Genomic DNA, 17,362 nt, shown 5'->3' with positions numbered 1-17,362 from the left:
CCCAAAAAAAGTTAAAGTTTTTTTTAGAAAAATATTTTCAACTTCAATTCATCCTTATCATCGTCCCATTACTAGTCCCCTGCCCCCGACCAAAAATATTAAGTTTGTTTTTAAAAAATATTTTTAACTTCAAATATTTATTTTTTCACCCTACCCTAGAACACCCCCAGTCCCCTATCAGCTCTCCCAACCCCACCCAGACCCCAAAATTTTTTTAAAAGTTGTTTTTTACTTTTATAATAAAATAAAACTAAGTGAAGCATTTTCAACAGATTTCATCTAAAAAAAACTAAAATATTTTCTCCATATTGAATTCTTAATTAAAGAACTATTTCTTCATGAAATATGGGTAAACTAATATTTTACCCAACTCATTTATTACCCAACCCACTTTTACCCATATCAAATATGGACGGGTTGAATGATTTTTCATTTTATGTTTACCCACATTTGACCCAATCCGCCCATTTGCCACCACTAACTACAATACTCATCAAACACTTGTCCATTTCGAGTTGTAAAACCACACAATGGCTCATATTATCTCCTTAGCCTTCGAATTTCCCATAGTAACACTTGAAGCAATGCCCACTACTTCAAGTATACCATGCCATGTTCGCCAAGTTGTGTGCTCGCCTCATCATAAGAATGGTCCATTTGTGAACTGTTTGTAACATTGTTAGCCACAAACTTATTGATCACATTCAAAGATCTATGTAGAATCTCTCTAGCAATACTTCATTCGATAATTTATGGTTCAGATACTTGACCCCCTTTATTTTCAATTCGTAATTAGGCCTCGTGTAGTGATTTTCCCAATAACTATCTGAAGTTACTAATCTTATCTATGAGCTACATACAACGGCTCAAAGGAAAGAACGTTTTCAAAAATACTATCATAAGCTCTACACACGTAGAGATGTGTGTTTTTGGTAACTCTCTTAACCTCGTAATTGCTTTCCTCGTTATAGAGAATGAGAATAACTTTAACTGTATTTCTTCTTAGAAGATACCTAAGATGATAATTGTTATACACAACAAAGTCTTTTAGATTCTTGTTTAATCTTTATGAGCTAAACTATCACACAATATCTACATGCCCAATAAATGCAACATTGTGCTAGTGATGTTAGTACGTACAACAATGTTGTCTTATGATCATTCTCATCACCTATAGCAATCTTTAGCTTCAAGTGTGCATTCAAATTTAAGATCAAGAGGAACTAAAGGGGATACTTGACTTCAAGTATGGATCATACATTGAGGTTAAAATCTATAATGGACGAAAACGACAAATTAAAGTAATTTATGAAACAATATATATATATATATATATATATATAGATATATATATCACTCAATCAATTGTAATCTCTAAACCACACTCTCCAGCAATGGTGTCAAACTGTGATATCACTCAGATTACACCCTCAATTAAACTATGGTCTTAAATATTAGATTTCAAACATATAATTCTTTATCAACTCATTCAGGTGTATAAATCTATTATCAAATCTATTAGTCTTAAATAGTCTCTCTCGTCCCAATTAGAAAAATTCACCTTTAAGTCATTCAGATATTTGAGTATGGATTTAATAATTCGTTCATCATCATAGGTCTTAGCTAGTTCAAGCAATTAAATGCTGGCTGGTAACCGCGAATCCCTATTGATGACTCTTTTGTGTAATTGTAACTTCTTCTTTTTTTAGCATAATAAATTAATAGAGAATGATTAATTCTATGGATTGTAAATAAGTGTAATTATAGAGATTTTTGTAGTAATAATAGAGAATTATTAATATTGGGATAGAATATTGAATTTGGGGGATAGCATAACAGACTAAAGGGATTTGAATGCAGATTTAGAGAGATGGGATATAAATAACATATCTTTAAGAACATGTACTTTTTTTCGAAAAGATTCTTGATGATTCTGTTTCCGGAGTATCATGGATATTTCATGTTTAATAATTCTCAAAGTATAGCATTTTATCAGTGTTACACAGAGATTCTGATACAATAAATTGAATTGAAACGTTTATCAATGTGTTCTATAATTTTTTTTTGTTAAACTCTGTCAAAAGTTAATTTTATGTTTATGTATGTGATACTTTAATTTTTAAAACTTTTGCATCCAAAATTTAATTAGTGTTAATTGCTAAGATTTTTACCCAAAGGTATAAGAAACAATATGTAAAATTTACTAATTGTATTGAGTTTAGCAATATATAATCACATGTTTAGATACTAAAGTTTCATATTAGAAAGACAAATTTTTGTGTGTAATATGTATAAACTTCTTCTTGATAAATCATATTACATAATAGATCAATTGTCGTGATTTGTACAAAATATATTTAATTTTTTAAGAAATAACTGGCGTGTATCAAATGTAAAATATAGTATCACGATTTGTGATACAAACAAGTTTATTATTTGGTAATTATTTTTGTATCATGTACATAATAATTATTTACAAAATTCTAATGATATGTATCATAATTATGATACATTATTGTGATTTTTTCAGTGACAAAATTTCATTAATATAATTATTATCATAGATATCTGATACAATAATGTCATTATTATAACACTTATCAGATATATAATTTTCTGAATTCCTAACTGAACTAAACAAAAAATCAAAAGCGAAAATAAACAATTTTAAACCTCAAAACTCTTCCAAATTCAAAAATATATTATTGTAAGGGCAATAAATACTCCAAAACACTATTTGATCTTCAAAAAATAAATAAGCATCAATAAATGTCTGTGAACAGAAACATAAAAATTAACTAGCCTACATTAACAAGTTCATCTTCAGCTGCTGATTTTAAGACATTCTTTAGTCTTGGAGGGTCATCATTGTCACTAACATATCTAACATTGGCCTTGTCGAGACCATACTTCTATAACAGCGTTGCATATCTTTTGCGAAGATAGTCACTTTCAAACTATTATCTGACAAGTTGATTAGTCACTCAAAAATTCCGCAAATGCAGCTAACATTCCGCAATCACTACAAAAACAAGAAGATTAATTATAAAAATGAATTAGATACAAAAAAAAAGAAAAAGAATGATACAATATTGACAGACTATCACTTTTTTGTTGTATGATGTCTTGAGCAAACTCCACATCAAACAAATGTTGTGGACCCAAAAGTTCTTCGATTTTTTTGTCTTTATATGCGTCCAATACTGCCCAATCAGTTCTTTCTGTCTTTTCAAAGAATCCACTATCATAAATAATTCGATACCCTCATCCCCTATTGACAACGCTAAATCTCTTAAGATATTTGAAGTGCAAGTAGAGCCAAACTTAAGGGAGTGTTTTGAAATCTGTTTAACTACATAATTCATATTCTGCAATTGAAAAAATGATGTTGATACTTAATATAAATAATAAACTTTAATATGTTACATAAAATGTAAAATTGTACTTGATACATAATTCTAACTACAGAGTTTAAATCAGTCAATTGATACTTTATAGAAATAATAAGCTTTAATATGATACATAAAAATATAAAATTGTACTTGATACATAGTTTTAACTACAGAGTATAATCAGTCAAAGTGATACTTATAGAAACAATAAGCTTTAACATGATACATAAAAATGTAAAATTGTACTTGATACATAATTGTAACTACAAATTATAAATCAGTCAAATTGATACTGTTCTGAAACATACATGTAATCCTCTAATTTGAACTTTAAACTTTCATACACTTTTGACAACAGAAAAATGACCAAATATGCTTTATCCGGTGAAATAAATAAATGATACAGAAAACCAATATTTTATAAATTAATGATAAATATCAACTGTTATAACTTATTTTTCTTCATTTTAACTTCTTGATACATTAGTTGTAAGAAATAATCAAAATGTATCAAAAATTAGGGTTCTGTGTATCAAATGAAGAATTTGATCAATATACCTAATAATTTTTAACTAACAATAATGTTTCTACTATTACACAAAACTCATTACACGTGAATACAAAAAATTACAAAAATAAATAAAAATAAATACATACCGATGATAGTGCAGGTCTCGATGTGGCGATGACAAACTTTCTTGGGTGTTTTTGCATGTGCCTCTTTTTTTTATTTTTGACTTCTTCAAACATTGCTTAGCCATTGTTAGAATATGCAAGCTCTTAGACCCGTTATCTGCCAATTTAAGATCTTCACAAATAGAGATTTGATTAGTGTTGGATGTAACTATTTGGGTAATCCCAATACTAAATGACCGATGATTCATGAAGTATTAGAAATAATAAAAGAACGAAAAAAATTTGAAGATGAAGATATTACCTATTTCAAACTCTGAAATTGGTTGAATGGAGAATACAACAGAGAGAGCACAAGTTTGAAATTCAAAACTGGGAAGATGAAACGGTTGAAAATATGGCGGAAAAAATTTGGGAGTGAAAATCGTGGGTTTGGTTATTGAAGAATAAGATCTATGAAGAAAATCGAGGAGTAAATTTAGGGGTGAAAAGTAATGGTTTGAAATCCTAAAAAAATAAAGTATCGGTAGTTTTGAATTTGGGGGAAAATAGGAATTTTTGTATTTTTTAAAAAATAGTAGGAAAATATGATGAATATATAAACTAAAGGTGTATATTCTAGTAATTTTTCTTGTATGGGCAAACAACATATATCACACTAGTTTAAGTCTTAATTACTAAGAGTCCCAATAGTTTCACATATTACTTCCTTTACCATATTTCATACTTAGGATACATGACTCAGAATTCATGAGGTACATGTATCTACCGGATTTTAAAATTGAGATATAAAATTTATTTATTTAAATTAATTATTTGTAATTGATTTCCTTAATTAAAGGAGTAACTGGGGATTTTCAAAATACATAGATAATTAATTTCATTTTATTATTATTTAGAATAGTAATGTAATTTGGTTAATTTGAAATTATTACTCTTAAAAATAATAAATTCATTTATTTGATAAAAATAAATCTGAAATCGCGTAAAAAAATATTGCAAATTAACAAATCATATGAAAATGATCATAATTTAAAAGTACGAAATCATGCGAAAATAAGTTTAATAAGTATAAGTTACATACTAAATATTAAAAGAAATTAAAATTAGATGAAGCATTTTAATTGACTAAACTAATGTAAAACTAAAGAACAAATATTCAATATTGTTGTCGTTCTTAGTGTTGAACTGATTTTCTTTTTGCACTAGTATTAACTTGATTTTGATTTAAGCTTTATTAAAATTACCAACATATGTGGACTGTAATCTTTATTAAACAATTCAAAATTCTATGTTTCAAACTTAGTAATATTTTAAAACATAAAAACTATGAAATAGTATAAGAACAACTAATATATCAAAGTAAATATTTTTATGTACAAAATAAAATTTTTAAAATTATATATATAATGATGGGTTGGTTTGATATCGAATTGTTTTTTTTTATGGTTAAAACCAAATCAACCTAAATATAATTGATTTTTTTTTCAATACCAAATCAAATCAAATCAAACTACTAGTCGAATTTTTCTTTTTTAATTTGACTCATTTGGCGATTTGATTTGACTTTTAGTTCGGCCCAACAGAAGGTGCGTTCCTCGCACCACAAACCACCCTTCCTAGCCTATCTTGGCTTCGGTTCGATATGGGATGCTTCGCTTTAGGTTTTGTTCCTTCTTTTGGGTCAACTCTTGCTGCTTTGTAGCCTGAAATTTGTCAAATCCTATGTATTAGGCTCGTCACAACAATTATATTTAAAACACATGAATATTCGTCAATTTATACTCAAAACATAAAACGTGATGCATAAAGATGTAAATACACCCCAACTCAACCATCACATCAAAGACATAATAATTAACCTTGTCAATATTATTTGCACTGTAATAATGCATCACTCCATCAGAAAATGACTATGATATAAAATATAATTCTAACACCAATATTGGCATCTTATTTGAAACTAATGAGAAAAGAAAGAGAAGAAAAAGTTGTGCTTCTTGAGTAAAATGTAAAACGCAGATTCAAGTACTGATGATCACATGTCTACAGGTAAAATACAACTGTACAGGAGCAGCATTTTTTCAGCAGTAAAACCTGCTGCTCACAAACAATCATCCACTTTTATCTGTTGAAATAAAATGTTCAAAAAGAGCTCATCATATATTACAACAAAATATATGAACATGGCAAAATGCATACATGCCAGGATATCTGTGTATTTTTTTTCATACGTTGGGCAGCTTGTCTTCACCAACTAGCCATCTCGTTAGTTGGCTGGGATCAGTAGCCAATGCCTTACACGACTTGGGGAAAATCCCAAGATCTGCACCAATTTGATCATACGCCTTGAAAGCAGATTCCATCTCTGCTTCAATAGCTACATCGTCCATGGCTTCAGCTGAGCCTTTCAGGAGAAGCTCTGTGTAATACTTCTCATTCTCAGAATCATGTTCAAAAGGTTCCATTGCAGGGCCCTGCTTGTTAACACAAAATCATCTGAGTAAGGCAAATCCAAAGAAACTCACTTTTCTGTTACATAAAAACATGTACTTAAAAACAATGCCGCATATCATGGAGGAATATTGCTCATTGAAGCCGAAAGACAATTTCGTAAATGGGTCTGGGTCTAAAGTTCCCTCAGAGCCGTAAGCTAATTGTTATTGAAATTTGCATTAACTTAATTTTCAGCCTCATGCTTAATGTGAGTCCTAAATACGATTGGAAGTGCTCAACATGATAAGCATCTAATCTAATTTACTTTGAGAGAAACGGAAACACTTGAGCGACTTAACCAGCAAAACATTTCCACGCACCAGAATATAATAAAGCATGACTACAGACAAAAGTTGCACATATTTGTACCTGGATAAGTTCTGCATAATGTCGGTAGATTTCACTGCTTTCATCTTGATCACCAAGCAATGTACCACCATACCAGCCATTAGCTTCATTTGTTGCCGTCATTGTAAGGTATCTAGAAGAGGATTAAAACAGAGAGAGTGTGAACTGAACTGAAAGAGTGCAACAACAGGAAAATCATTTTGTATATACAGTCCCTTGAGAGGAACCAAAACAGACGTATTGATCAGTTCCTTATGAGTGGCCACATGAAAGAAAAATAAGGAATACTACCAGCTCCCTTTTCTCTGTGTAAAGCCGAATAAACTCGAAACTTCAAATTCATCCAATTCCAGCTCAAAAATGTTAAGGTCACACAAAAAACCTGGAGTGTGGGACCCCCTGAGGTAATAAGGTCATAAGGTGTTTGAATAAATTTGGATGGAGTCTAGTGTTTTAGACTAAGGATTGAAGGCCAAAATGATAAAGGAAAAGAAGGCAAGAAGAAATGGGAGAGATGGCTCACCATGGGGCTCGCATCGCGAGCAAACCCCATTTGCAAGGGGACCTGGAAATCATGTGCGGCAGTGAAGCCCGGCACTCTACTGAATTTATTTTTAGAACTACAGCTCTCCAGGGAAGTTGAAGATAACGCTGAGGAAGTTACAGAGTGGGCCAATTAAGGCTCACCACTGAACCCCTAGACCTTTCAATTGTCAATATTATTTCTTCTATAAATAAGGTAAGCTTTGAAGGTGACTCCTCTTGTATACTAGAAGTAGGCACTATTGTTGACTAGTAAAATGAAAAAATCAAACAGTAATTCAGTTCAGTTTTCTACAATATATTAGAATAAATACATTAACCACCTAAAAGGTTACTGGAAAATGGGCCTCAGACACAACTTTAGACAGTTGAACAATGATGTTAGCTTAGTAACTTTTTCCATTTGTATTTTTCCAATTGCACTTTAGGAAACAAACAAACTGCATAAGAAGTTATATTTCCACTCTAGCTAGTTAAACATCCAAAATGAACTTTATATTACCCAAACGACCAGATATTAATGTCACCTCCAAGTTATTGCATCATCATCAATTAAAAGGCGGTCTAATCAACTTCGGTGGTAAAACTATAATTTGCCATGGCGTTACACATACAGCTAATGATGAACCATAGAGTTGATCATATTTCACTCTGTTATGAATAATAAATTCATAAAAAAAGCTTATAAACTTCTGCATCCTAATCAAGTATTTTTCAAACACATGCTTTTGCATCAAGTCTCTTGGGTCTATTATTCAAGGAAATAGACCCCAGATATGCACTGAAGGACACAAATAAAGATGGAAGGTTAGTAAGTAGTAGAATGTTGGTGTGCTCCCCTTTCTATATTAGTAGTCGTGGTGTTTCTCTTTTTTTTTTATTACTATTTACTGTTTCTTGTACTTAGATTATCGCACTTTTGAGGTGTAATTATTGTTCCATTTTCAGAATGCTTTGTCATACTTCCTATAGTATTTTGCCATATCCTTCTACTTCAGTTATGCTTTTTCAATTTGCTTTGATATGCTTTTCCTTGAGTCAAGTGTCTATCGAAAACAACCTCTCTACCTCCCAAGATAGGGGTAAGATCTGCATACACTCTACCCTCCCCATACACCACATGCGGGATTTCACCGGGTATGTTGTTGTTTGTGCAACGAGAAAAGGGGAATGAAAAATCAGAATGGATGAGGGAACACATGAAAAGTTTATGAGGGCAAAATACCTTTCAAAGATATCTTCTTGATTCAAATCAGGAACACCAGAAATCCAGGTAAGGTCACCAAGACCATCTGCTTCATTCTCACCATTTGAAACCCCGTTAGGAACTGCATGTGAAGACAACTTGGATGCAGAATTACTATCATCATACTTCCTCTGTCCAAAAAGCCAATTTGGGCTCCTAAGTTGTATTTCACTGTAACAAAACCTCAAAATTATCAGCTATTGCAAAATTTACACTACAAAATAAATGAATCAATATACTTGAGATAAAATAAAAATAAACTGGTTTATCAAAATACCTGAAAACAATCTTTAAGATCTCAAGAAAAAACGCAAGAATGACGTCGAGACTCGAACACAGTTTCAAATTACTCAGTGAAGATGGAGATGTTTGAGAGACTATAAACTTGATTTACTCTTAGAATAGTGTTTTTTTAAAAAAAAATTTAGTCGTAAGTGCTCTTCTACTTGGGTTTGATGCACTTGAGCTGAGGGTCTTTCGAAAACAAACTCTCTACCTCCACAAGGTAGTGGTAAGGTCTATCTACACTCTACCCTCCCCAGACCCCACCTAGTGGTAAGGTCTGTGTACCTTAGAGACCTTCCTGGGCATGGCCCAAAAGATGCCTTTGGGGTTTAAAAAAAACCTCCATTGTTGTTGGGTATACTTGCAGTGTGGAACAGATGGTTCACTGGTTTACTGTCTCTAATGCCTCCCCACAAAAGAAACAACTAAAGCATAATGTTAGCCCTCTTTTTGTCAAGTTATCTCGAGTCAAAGCAGCTTCTGGCCAATATCCATTTGAAACATGAGATTTTATGACGTATTTTGCTTGTCCATATTTGTTTCCGTGGCCAACTATGTGTTGGTGGGTTTGTCTGATTCATAAAAATCTATAGGCTGAGTTAACTTTGAATTCCCTTTGCCATTTCTCTTCCACCACATAACATCTTCCCTGTTTGTAGCCCATTAAAAGCTTCCACAATGTTGAAAAATTTCCATCACTCTTGCTATTTCTCGGTCATTGAATTGTCTTCTGAAATTAAAGCTCCAACCCTGATTTGTCCATAACTCTGCTATAGTATTTTGCTCTCCCAGAACTATATTGTGTATGTCAGGTAAAAGCACTTCCAGGTTTTCCGTTCATGCAACGCATCTTTCCAGAATCTTGTCTTGCTTCCATTTACAAGTATGATATTTGCATTACTCCTAACTTCATCCCACATGCCTTTATTGATATCCACAAACTTACGACATAAGGTGTAGCCACTTGTTTGGTTATCCACGTATCTTCACCTTCATATATTGCACTTATTACCCTTTTGCATAACATCTGATTATCATTGGCAAACTTCCACAACCACTTTATTCTGAGAGCTTCACCCTACACCTTTAGGTTCTTTATCCCCACACCCACTGCCTTCTTGCCAATTATCACTACTCCTCACTTCAACCGATGGAAGCTTTTCCTCTCTTGTTGTCATGCCATAGGAACATTCTCTTGATACTATCCAGTCTCTTGATGACTCCTGCTGGTATTGGGAACAAAGTCATCATGTAAGTTCGCAAGGCATCTGAGACTAAATTGATGAGAGTCAGTTTGCCACCGAAGGACAAATATAGTTTTCCATCTAGCCAATTTCTTTTCACACTTCTCCAGCACACCATTCCATATATCAACATTGCTGGATTTTCCACCTAGAGGCATGCCCAATAAGTTGTTGGCAGAGTACCAGTTTCCCCACTAAGGATTGCTGCTAGGCAATTCATATTTGTGACTTCATTGATTGGATACACTAAGCTCTTCCTTCAGTTGATATGCAATCTGACATTCCTTCAAACAAATCAGTATAACCCTCATATATTTTAGTTGTTGTTCCTCAGCATTACAAAAAATTAGGGTATCATCTGCATACTGTAGGTGTGTCACCTCCAAATTGTCACCACCTTCTCAGGTAACATCAAAACCTTTCAACCAGACTTTGTTGTTTCTTGTTTTGATAATATACTACTCAACCCCTCCATAGTGCTTAAAAACAAAAAAGGTGACAAAGGGTCACCTTGCCTAAGACCTCACTGAGTATTGAAATAATCTTGCATGGCTCCATTAATAAGCACAGAAAATTTGACACTTGAAATACAATACTTTATGCATCTCAACCATTTCTACAGGAAACCCATTCTTTCAACATCTACAATTAGATACCTCCAGTTAACATGATCATATGCTTTCCCTATGACCCCGAATACCAGGTTTCTTCTGTTTGATTTTGGAATCTACAACTTCATTAGCAACACAACATCCATGATCTGTCTACCTTTAATAAATGTGATCCGCTGGGAATCAACCAATTTACTAATCACTGCTTTCAACCTCTCAGTCAGTACTTTGGAGAGTAGTTTGTACACGCTAACTCTCAGGCTTATTAGGCCTGAAATCCCTTAGCTCCTTCTTTATTTGGTATGAGTGCAACAGGCCTGAAATCCATTAGCTCCTTTGCTCCTTTATTTGGTATGAGCGCAATGAAATGTTTCATTAAAGCTTTTCTCAAAAACTTCTTGCACATGGAAGTTTTGGAAAGTATCCATTATGTCTCGTTTTAACAATTTCCCAACACTTGATGAAGAACACCATAGTGAATCCATCAGGACTAGGTGCCTTATCCACCACACACATCTTCAAACATCTCAACACTTCACTCTCTTCAAAGCTGGCTTGAAAAGCTTCCTTTCCCTCCTTTGTTATGACTGGACATTGGACATCTTGAAAAGTAGGCCTCCATTGAGCATTTAAGATTTTTAGGTGTACAATATTGTTTTTTATAGAAATCAATGATTTCCCCTTCAATTTTGTGTGGCTCTTCGAGTATTTCTCCCTATACCATGAGCTGATCTATGTTATTATATCTTCTAAGTTCTATGTGCATTTGCTATTATGTGAAAAAAAAATTGTGTTCTTGTCACCTTCTCTTTTTCCATTCGTCATGTAATCTCCTTCTTTCTCAGGGCTCAAACACGTAGAAGTATCTTCTATATCCATTTGAATAAGAGTTAGTCCTCCAAATATTTTAACAGGGATTAGTTTTATTAGCTTCAATGGTATTAAGAGAATATTGAACAACCGCTACGCCTTGAAACAATAAGTAGGCATTGTTGTAGCAAGTATGGGTGGCAGCGGAACCGGGACTGTCCAGAACCGGTCCCGGTATGGACCGGTAGGGACGGGGTCCAGTACAGGTAACGGGACGGAAACCGGATTTTACCGGTTAATCCCAGTTCCAGCCCCGGTCCGGTTTAATTTTTTAAAATTTTTTTTTTGATTTCTGACCGTTGGAGAGCCGTTGGGTAACGGCTAGTGGGGCCACCAATGGCTCTTTGACCCCATTTACTCCACATCACACCCCCTACTCCCCTAACTTCTTTTAATACCCCAAACTTTTATAAACTACATTTTAACCCTTTTTATCACCTATAATTAGCAAGTATCTCACAGACTATGGAAACCAACAACATTACAAACTTTGGCAACTAATGCTTATTAAAACTAATAATGCTTGAAATTCCTATAAAGAGTACACATTGAACATTTCAACAAAAAAGTTATAAACAAAAATAAGTAAACATTCATCCTTTTAGCAGAAATATTACATTATATGGGAGTAACCAACTATTGGAAATGTGTCAGTTCAAGGAGTTTGTAAGACAATAAAAATTGAAGCATGGTAATTGATAACCATGTAAAATTTGAACAAGGAATTAAGAGAATTGTTCATTTCAAGCCTAACGCAAAAATATTTAACAACATTGTATGTTCCTCTCTTGACGACTGACTATACAAATTATTTACTAATAGTACAGCTAAAATTTGAAGGAAGGAAAACAGAAAAAGAAAAAGAAGAAAGATAAACAAAGTAAGGAGGCAGACACAGCAAGGACAAAAAGAAAAAGGTACAACTCATTATTTTGTTTTTACCATGTCAGCCAACGCCATCAACTCAAAGACGAGAAATGAGATAAAAATAAATCAACAATCGACCCAGAAGGCATCTCAGCATTTAAGACTCAGAACTTTTTCAATGTAATGAGTATGAAAGAGAGAACAAAGTTAAATGATGTTGCCACTTTGCATTTCCGGACACATTATTGACAGATGTCATGCTAGTTATAACTCAAGATTTAAAGGGCAAACCTTTGATGTACAAAGATAGAAGTTGTTATAACTCTCAGAGCATGTAAATAAAAACTACAGAAGACTTAAAAGTTGAAAATGAAATGTCAAACTAAATTATATGTCACACTACTGTAAACACTTACGCAGCATCAGGTGCCACTCCGGAATTCCCTGATTTTTGGTCAGTTTCACTACAGAGCCGTACATTCTTAATATGACAGCATGTTCTTTCAAGCAACTTATCAAATGATGTCAACTTCATGCGCAAGAAATCCTCCCTGCAAGCTGGAACAGGGGCTAGTGTGGTTCTTTGTCCAACAGCTGTGGCAACAAATGACAAACTGTGCCATGAATTAAGACAAACATTTATTAGTGAGCAGACAAGCATATGTTGGAAGAGAAATTTCCTGTTGAAAATTTCCTTATTTACAAATACACAGTCGACAAAACCGGGGCTTGAAATCCACTTCAGATCTGCCACCCATTCACTTTACTCAAAAAAGACCAGCAAATTAGAAGCTTGACAGGAAAAGGAGTCCATTGTGCAGCCAAGGAGCCTCATCCTCTTTACTAATTTGAGTGCAGCATCTAGGTAGTCGCAGCTCATCATGCTCTTAGCGCGACAAAAGAAAGACATTTTTTTTGTTATATTACTCCTCCATCCCAATTTAAGTATCCTAGTCTGATAGGCAAGAGCATTAAGTTGCGAATTTCAAGTTTTATTTTATTGAAATTCCAATTTGTCCGTGGAGAAAATTGCCTCTTGTTTAAGTTGAAAGTTTTTTATTGAAAAAGGGGGAAAAAGTACCTTTTTCAATGGCAGGATATTCAAAAACACTTAATAGTCTAGTTAAAAAGAATTCCTTTATCAAATGGACAAAACTTTGGTACACCCAAAATAAAAAATAAAGAAGGATAAACAGGAAAAGAGGAATATACATGATAGAGGAAATTCAAACTCCCCCCAAATAATGGTTTTGATTTGACCTCTACCCAAAAGTAACCATGTGAAATGCTCTTCGGACAACAATTTTTATAGACAGTATCTGCCATAGATATTTTCTGAAGTAATAAAATTTGCAATAAAATACCCATAATCTGGGATGAGATCGTCTCCTATGCCGGATACATGAAGATAATAGTCAGAATCTAGCTCCCAAAGTGCAGGTTTCCCTTCCTGAGGTTGGAAATATCCCAAAAATCTGGAAATGAAAAAAAAGAGTGACACAATTGTTAAGCATCGAAATTTTCCACCAAAAATGCAACAGAAACCCATATATCGAGAACTCCACACTTCAGATTGGGAAATTCTTAACCACCTAGATGCATGCATCATAACAAGGAATATTACATGGAAGTTAAAAGTTTAGGGGATAAACATACAAGTTAATTGCATCTTGCTTTTCTCCATCTGTATATGCATTGCTGTAATATCGCTTGATAGACTTGAGGAATTCCCTCGACTGAGTTGTAGCTTTCCACTTTCCCTGCCTCTCTGGAAACACCTAGTTTAACCAAAAGAACTATCAACAATATGAATAATTACTAGGAATCAACATTTATTCAAAAACATTAAGAGATATTGGTTTATTAGAAATTAGTCAGACAGTAAAATCAGTCAACATACGGTGTTGTGAGCAGCAGAGCCACCATATTGTTGAGCAAGAGCATCGCCCATACCCTGGTACATATCCATGAGAGCAGCAGCAATACTACTGTCAGCGTCCACTTTAGGTCTATCAGTCAAGCCCATAGCATGGAGTTGGCGACCTAAAGCTTCAAGACCATAAGCATATTGGGCGACATTTGTTCGGTCCAAGCAATCAATGCAGTTGGTCCGCAGCACTCCACTTTGAAACTTCGGTGCTGCATTATCATCATTATCTTTGCCAATTTGTTGACTATTATCAGCTTCTCTTTCTTGTTTGATCAGCGAATTCAGGATTTCATTGTTGCTTCCAATTCTTGAGAGCTCTCCTGAATTTGCCCTCAAATCTCTAAGAGAAGAATCCCTGCACGAAACACCAATATCTAGTCAGAAATGAATACTGCATCGATGCAGTAAATATTCCACGATCCACACAAAATTCACAGCGCTAAATCTCCTTAGAAACTCGTTCACTCTAAAAGAAAAAGTACCTTATAGGAGATCTGAATGTTACATGGAGAGTAAGAAAAATTTTGGCCACAAGGCCCACAACAGAGTACACCATCATCTTGTGACTAAGGGCAGATATGTATTTAACAGCAAATAATGTGGAACGATCATAGAAAGGCTGAGACTAGAATAATGATAATAAACTTTTATCTGTCGGGGTGTCAACTACTTCAAAGTCGAGCAACTATACTTGAATACCATTTTAGAAAGGTCCTCACTCTCTAAAGTCCATGTGACAGAATAATGTTAGAATTGTCTATTGAAAAGTATATTACTCCCCTCATCCCAATTTATATGATGCACTTTCCTTTCAAGTATGTTCCAAAAAGAATAATATCTTTCTATAATTAGAAACAATATAACTTTAAACTTCTCATCTTATCCACAAATGGGATGATTTATAGCCACACAAATATCTATCTCTTGTTTTAGAGTACAAGTTTCAAAAGTCTCTCAATTTCATAAACCTTGTGCTCAGTCAAAATGCATCATAAAAATGGAGATGGAGGAATTTTTTTAAAACTTGGTACTTTGTATTACATCACAAAGTAGTACATGGTTGTACGGAAACAATTATATACAAGTCTCTTGATTTCACTTCTCTATGTCTAAATTGCGTCTAGCACATCAATAATAGAGAGAGTGTCATTTGAGTATAACTGGTTACACCAAAAAACTAAAAGTAAAATGCAGTTTAGTTTAACTTTCTACACATTGTTCTCCATGCTCTCAACATCTTGAGTTCCTGTATTTCCAAACAGCCCACTAGATAGCCCCCGGGATAATTCTTCATCTACCTTTGTCCTTAGCATGTACACCTGCTTCCTCCCAGCATAGTAATGCCTCAGCCACCTTCCTGATCATTGTCCAGGAGATGCCTTTGAGACTAGGAATATTCCCCACAGATGATGGTATACTTGCAATGTAAAATAGATGGTTAACAGTCTCAGATGTTTCACCACAAAGGGAACACCTGGAACACAAGGTTATCCCCCTCTTCGTAACATTGTCCTGTGTAAATGATTGCTTCCTTAGCCATTAACCAGACAAAACAGGAAACTTTGTGAGGAATTCTGGTTTTCCATATTTGATTCAAGGGCCATCTGGAGCGCTGTTGATCTGTCTGATCCGTCAAATTGTAGGCTCGTTGACTTTGAACACTCCCCTGTCATATCTTGTCCATCTTAATTTATACTCTCCTGTCTCTAGTCTAATGAAGTGTCCACAGTGTTGAAAAACAGCATCTCTCACACTTTCCCTATCATTAAGCTGCCTTCTGAAAATGAAATTCCATCCTTGTGGTGACCATAAATCTCTTACAGTGCTTTGTTGAAGCATGATTAGGTTGTAGATGTCTGGAAAGAGATCTTCCATGCTACCTTTCTGATGCCAAATGTCCTCCAAAAATCTGGTCTTGCTCCCATCCATTACTTTTGCCTTGAGTTTGAGTTACTTCTTCATTCCACAAGCTTTTGATGGACCTCAAAAGGCTAACCGCTAACCCCATAAGGAGTTGTTACGTCTTCAGTTATCCAGTTGTCCTCTTCATCATATTTAGCTCCAATTACTTTCCTCCATAGCATTTGGTTTCTGTTTGGATACTTCCACAACCATTTCATACGAAGAGTCTTGCTCTGGAATTTCAGATTCTTTATTCCCAGCCCTCCATTTTTCTTGCTTGTCATCACTTCCTCCCATTTAACCAAATGGAAGCTTTTCTTCTCTTTATTGCCCTGCCACAAAAATTTTCTCCCTTTTAATGACCCCTGCTGGGATGGGAAACAGGGACGTCATACAGGTTGGCAAAGCATGAGTTAATAAGGGTCACTCCCCTTAGATAAGTACTAAGTCTTCCATTTGGCCAATTTCTTCTCACACTTCTGGATCACACTATTCCATATGTCTATGGACTAGATTTGTCCCTCTAAGGCCTTCCCAAGGTCATATAATCTACGAAAAGAGTATTAATCTTATCTTTCATTTTACCATGGTATCCGAACTAGCTTGCGTGCATGGCTAATTCCAAAGGGTACCTGCTACCTCCCACTCATATAGGTATCGGGTAACTTCTTCCACCAAGTCTTGACAGATGGGAAGAAATCATCTACTAATTTATGCCTCCATTGGAATTTGAACCGAAGACCTTATAGTTCTCAACCCACTTTATTGACCACCAGGTCACACCCTTCGGTGCATGACTCTCTTTTTAGTTAGAGTTCTAAAAGTTTCATGAGGTCTAACTTATTCAAAACTCACTATCATATAAATAAAACCCTCTTATACTTTAATTTGGAAATTTAACAATGTTGACTTGATGAACAACCTTTCTAAAATAGACATCTCTTATTTTTCTCTAATTCATCCTTTTGTTGTCCTTTCTATACCCCCCCCCCCCC

General features: G+C 34.3%; 1 protein-coding gene across 1 annotated transcript in view; it reads right to left on the bottom strand.

Annotated features, from left to right (window-relative positions):
* Nucleotides 1–6,004: 6,004 nt before the first annotated feature.
* LOC107004766 (phosphoinositide phosphatase SAC1) overlaps nucleotides 6,005–17,362 on the bottom strand; it is a 26,477-nt gene continuing 15,119 nt past the window's right edge. Inside the window, exons 10-16 of the mRNA XM_015203117.2 lie at nucleotides 14,436–14,820; nucleotides 14,192–14,313; nucleotides 13,900–14,010; nucleotides 12,952–13,149; nucleotides 8,638–8,829; nucleotides 6,891–7,002; nucleotides 6,005–6,502 (exon numbers count right to left, since the gene is read on the bottom strand). Of these exons, the coding sequence (XP_015058603.1) occupies nucleotides 6,254–6,502; nucleotides 6,891–7,002; nucleotides 8,638–8,829; nucleotides 12,952–13,149; nucleotides 13,900–14,010; nucleotides 14,192–14,313; nucleotides 14,436–14,820 (1,369 nt within the window). The 3' untranslated portion in view covers nucleotides 6,005–6,253. The remainder of the gene's footprint in view (nucleotides 6,503–6,890; nucleotides 7,003–8,637; nucleotides 8,830–12,951; nucleotides 13,150–13,899; nucleotides 14,011–14,191; nucleotides 14,314–14,435; nucleotides 14,821–17,362) is intronic.

Source organism: Solanum pennellii, chromosome 11, assembly GCF_001406875.1.
Source record: "Solanum pennellii chromosome 11, SPENNV200".
Taxonomy (NCBI): domain Eukaryota; kingdom Viridiplantae; phylum Streptophyta; class Magnoliopsida; order Solanales; family Solanaceae; genus Solanum; species Solanum pennellii.
Note: the sequence above shows the minus strand (reverse complement) of the source record. Positions and strands in the feature narration are given on the sequence as shown.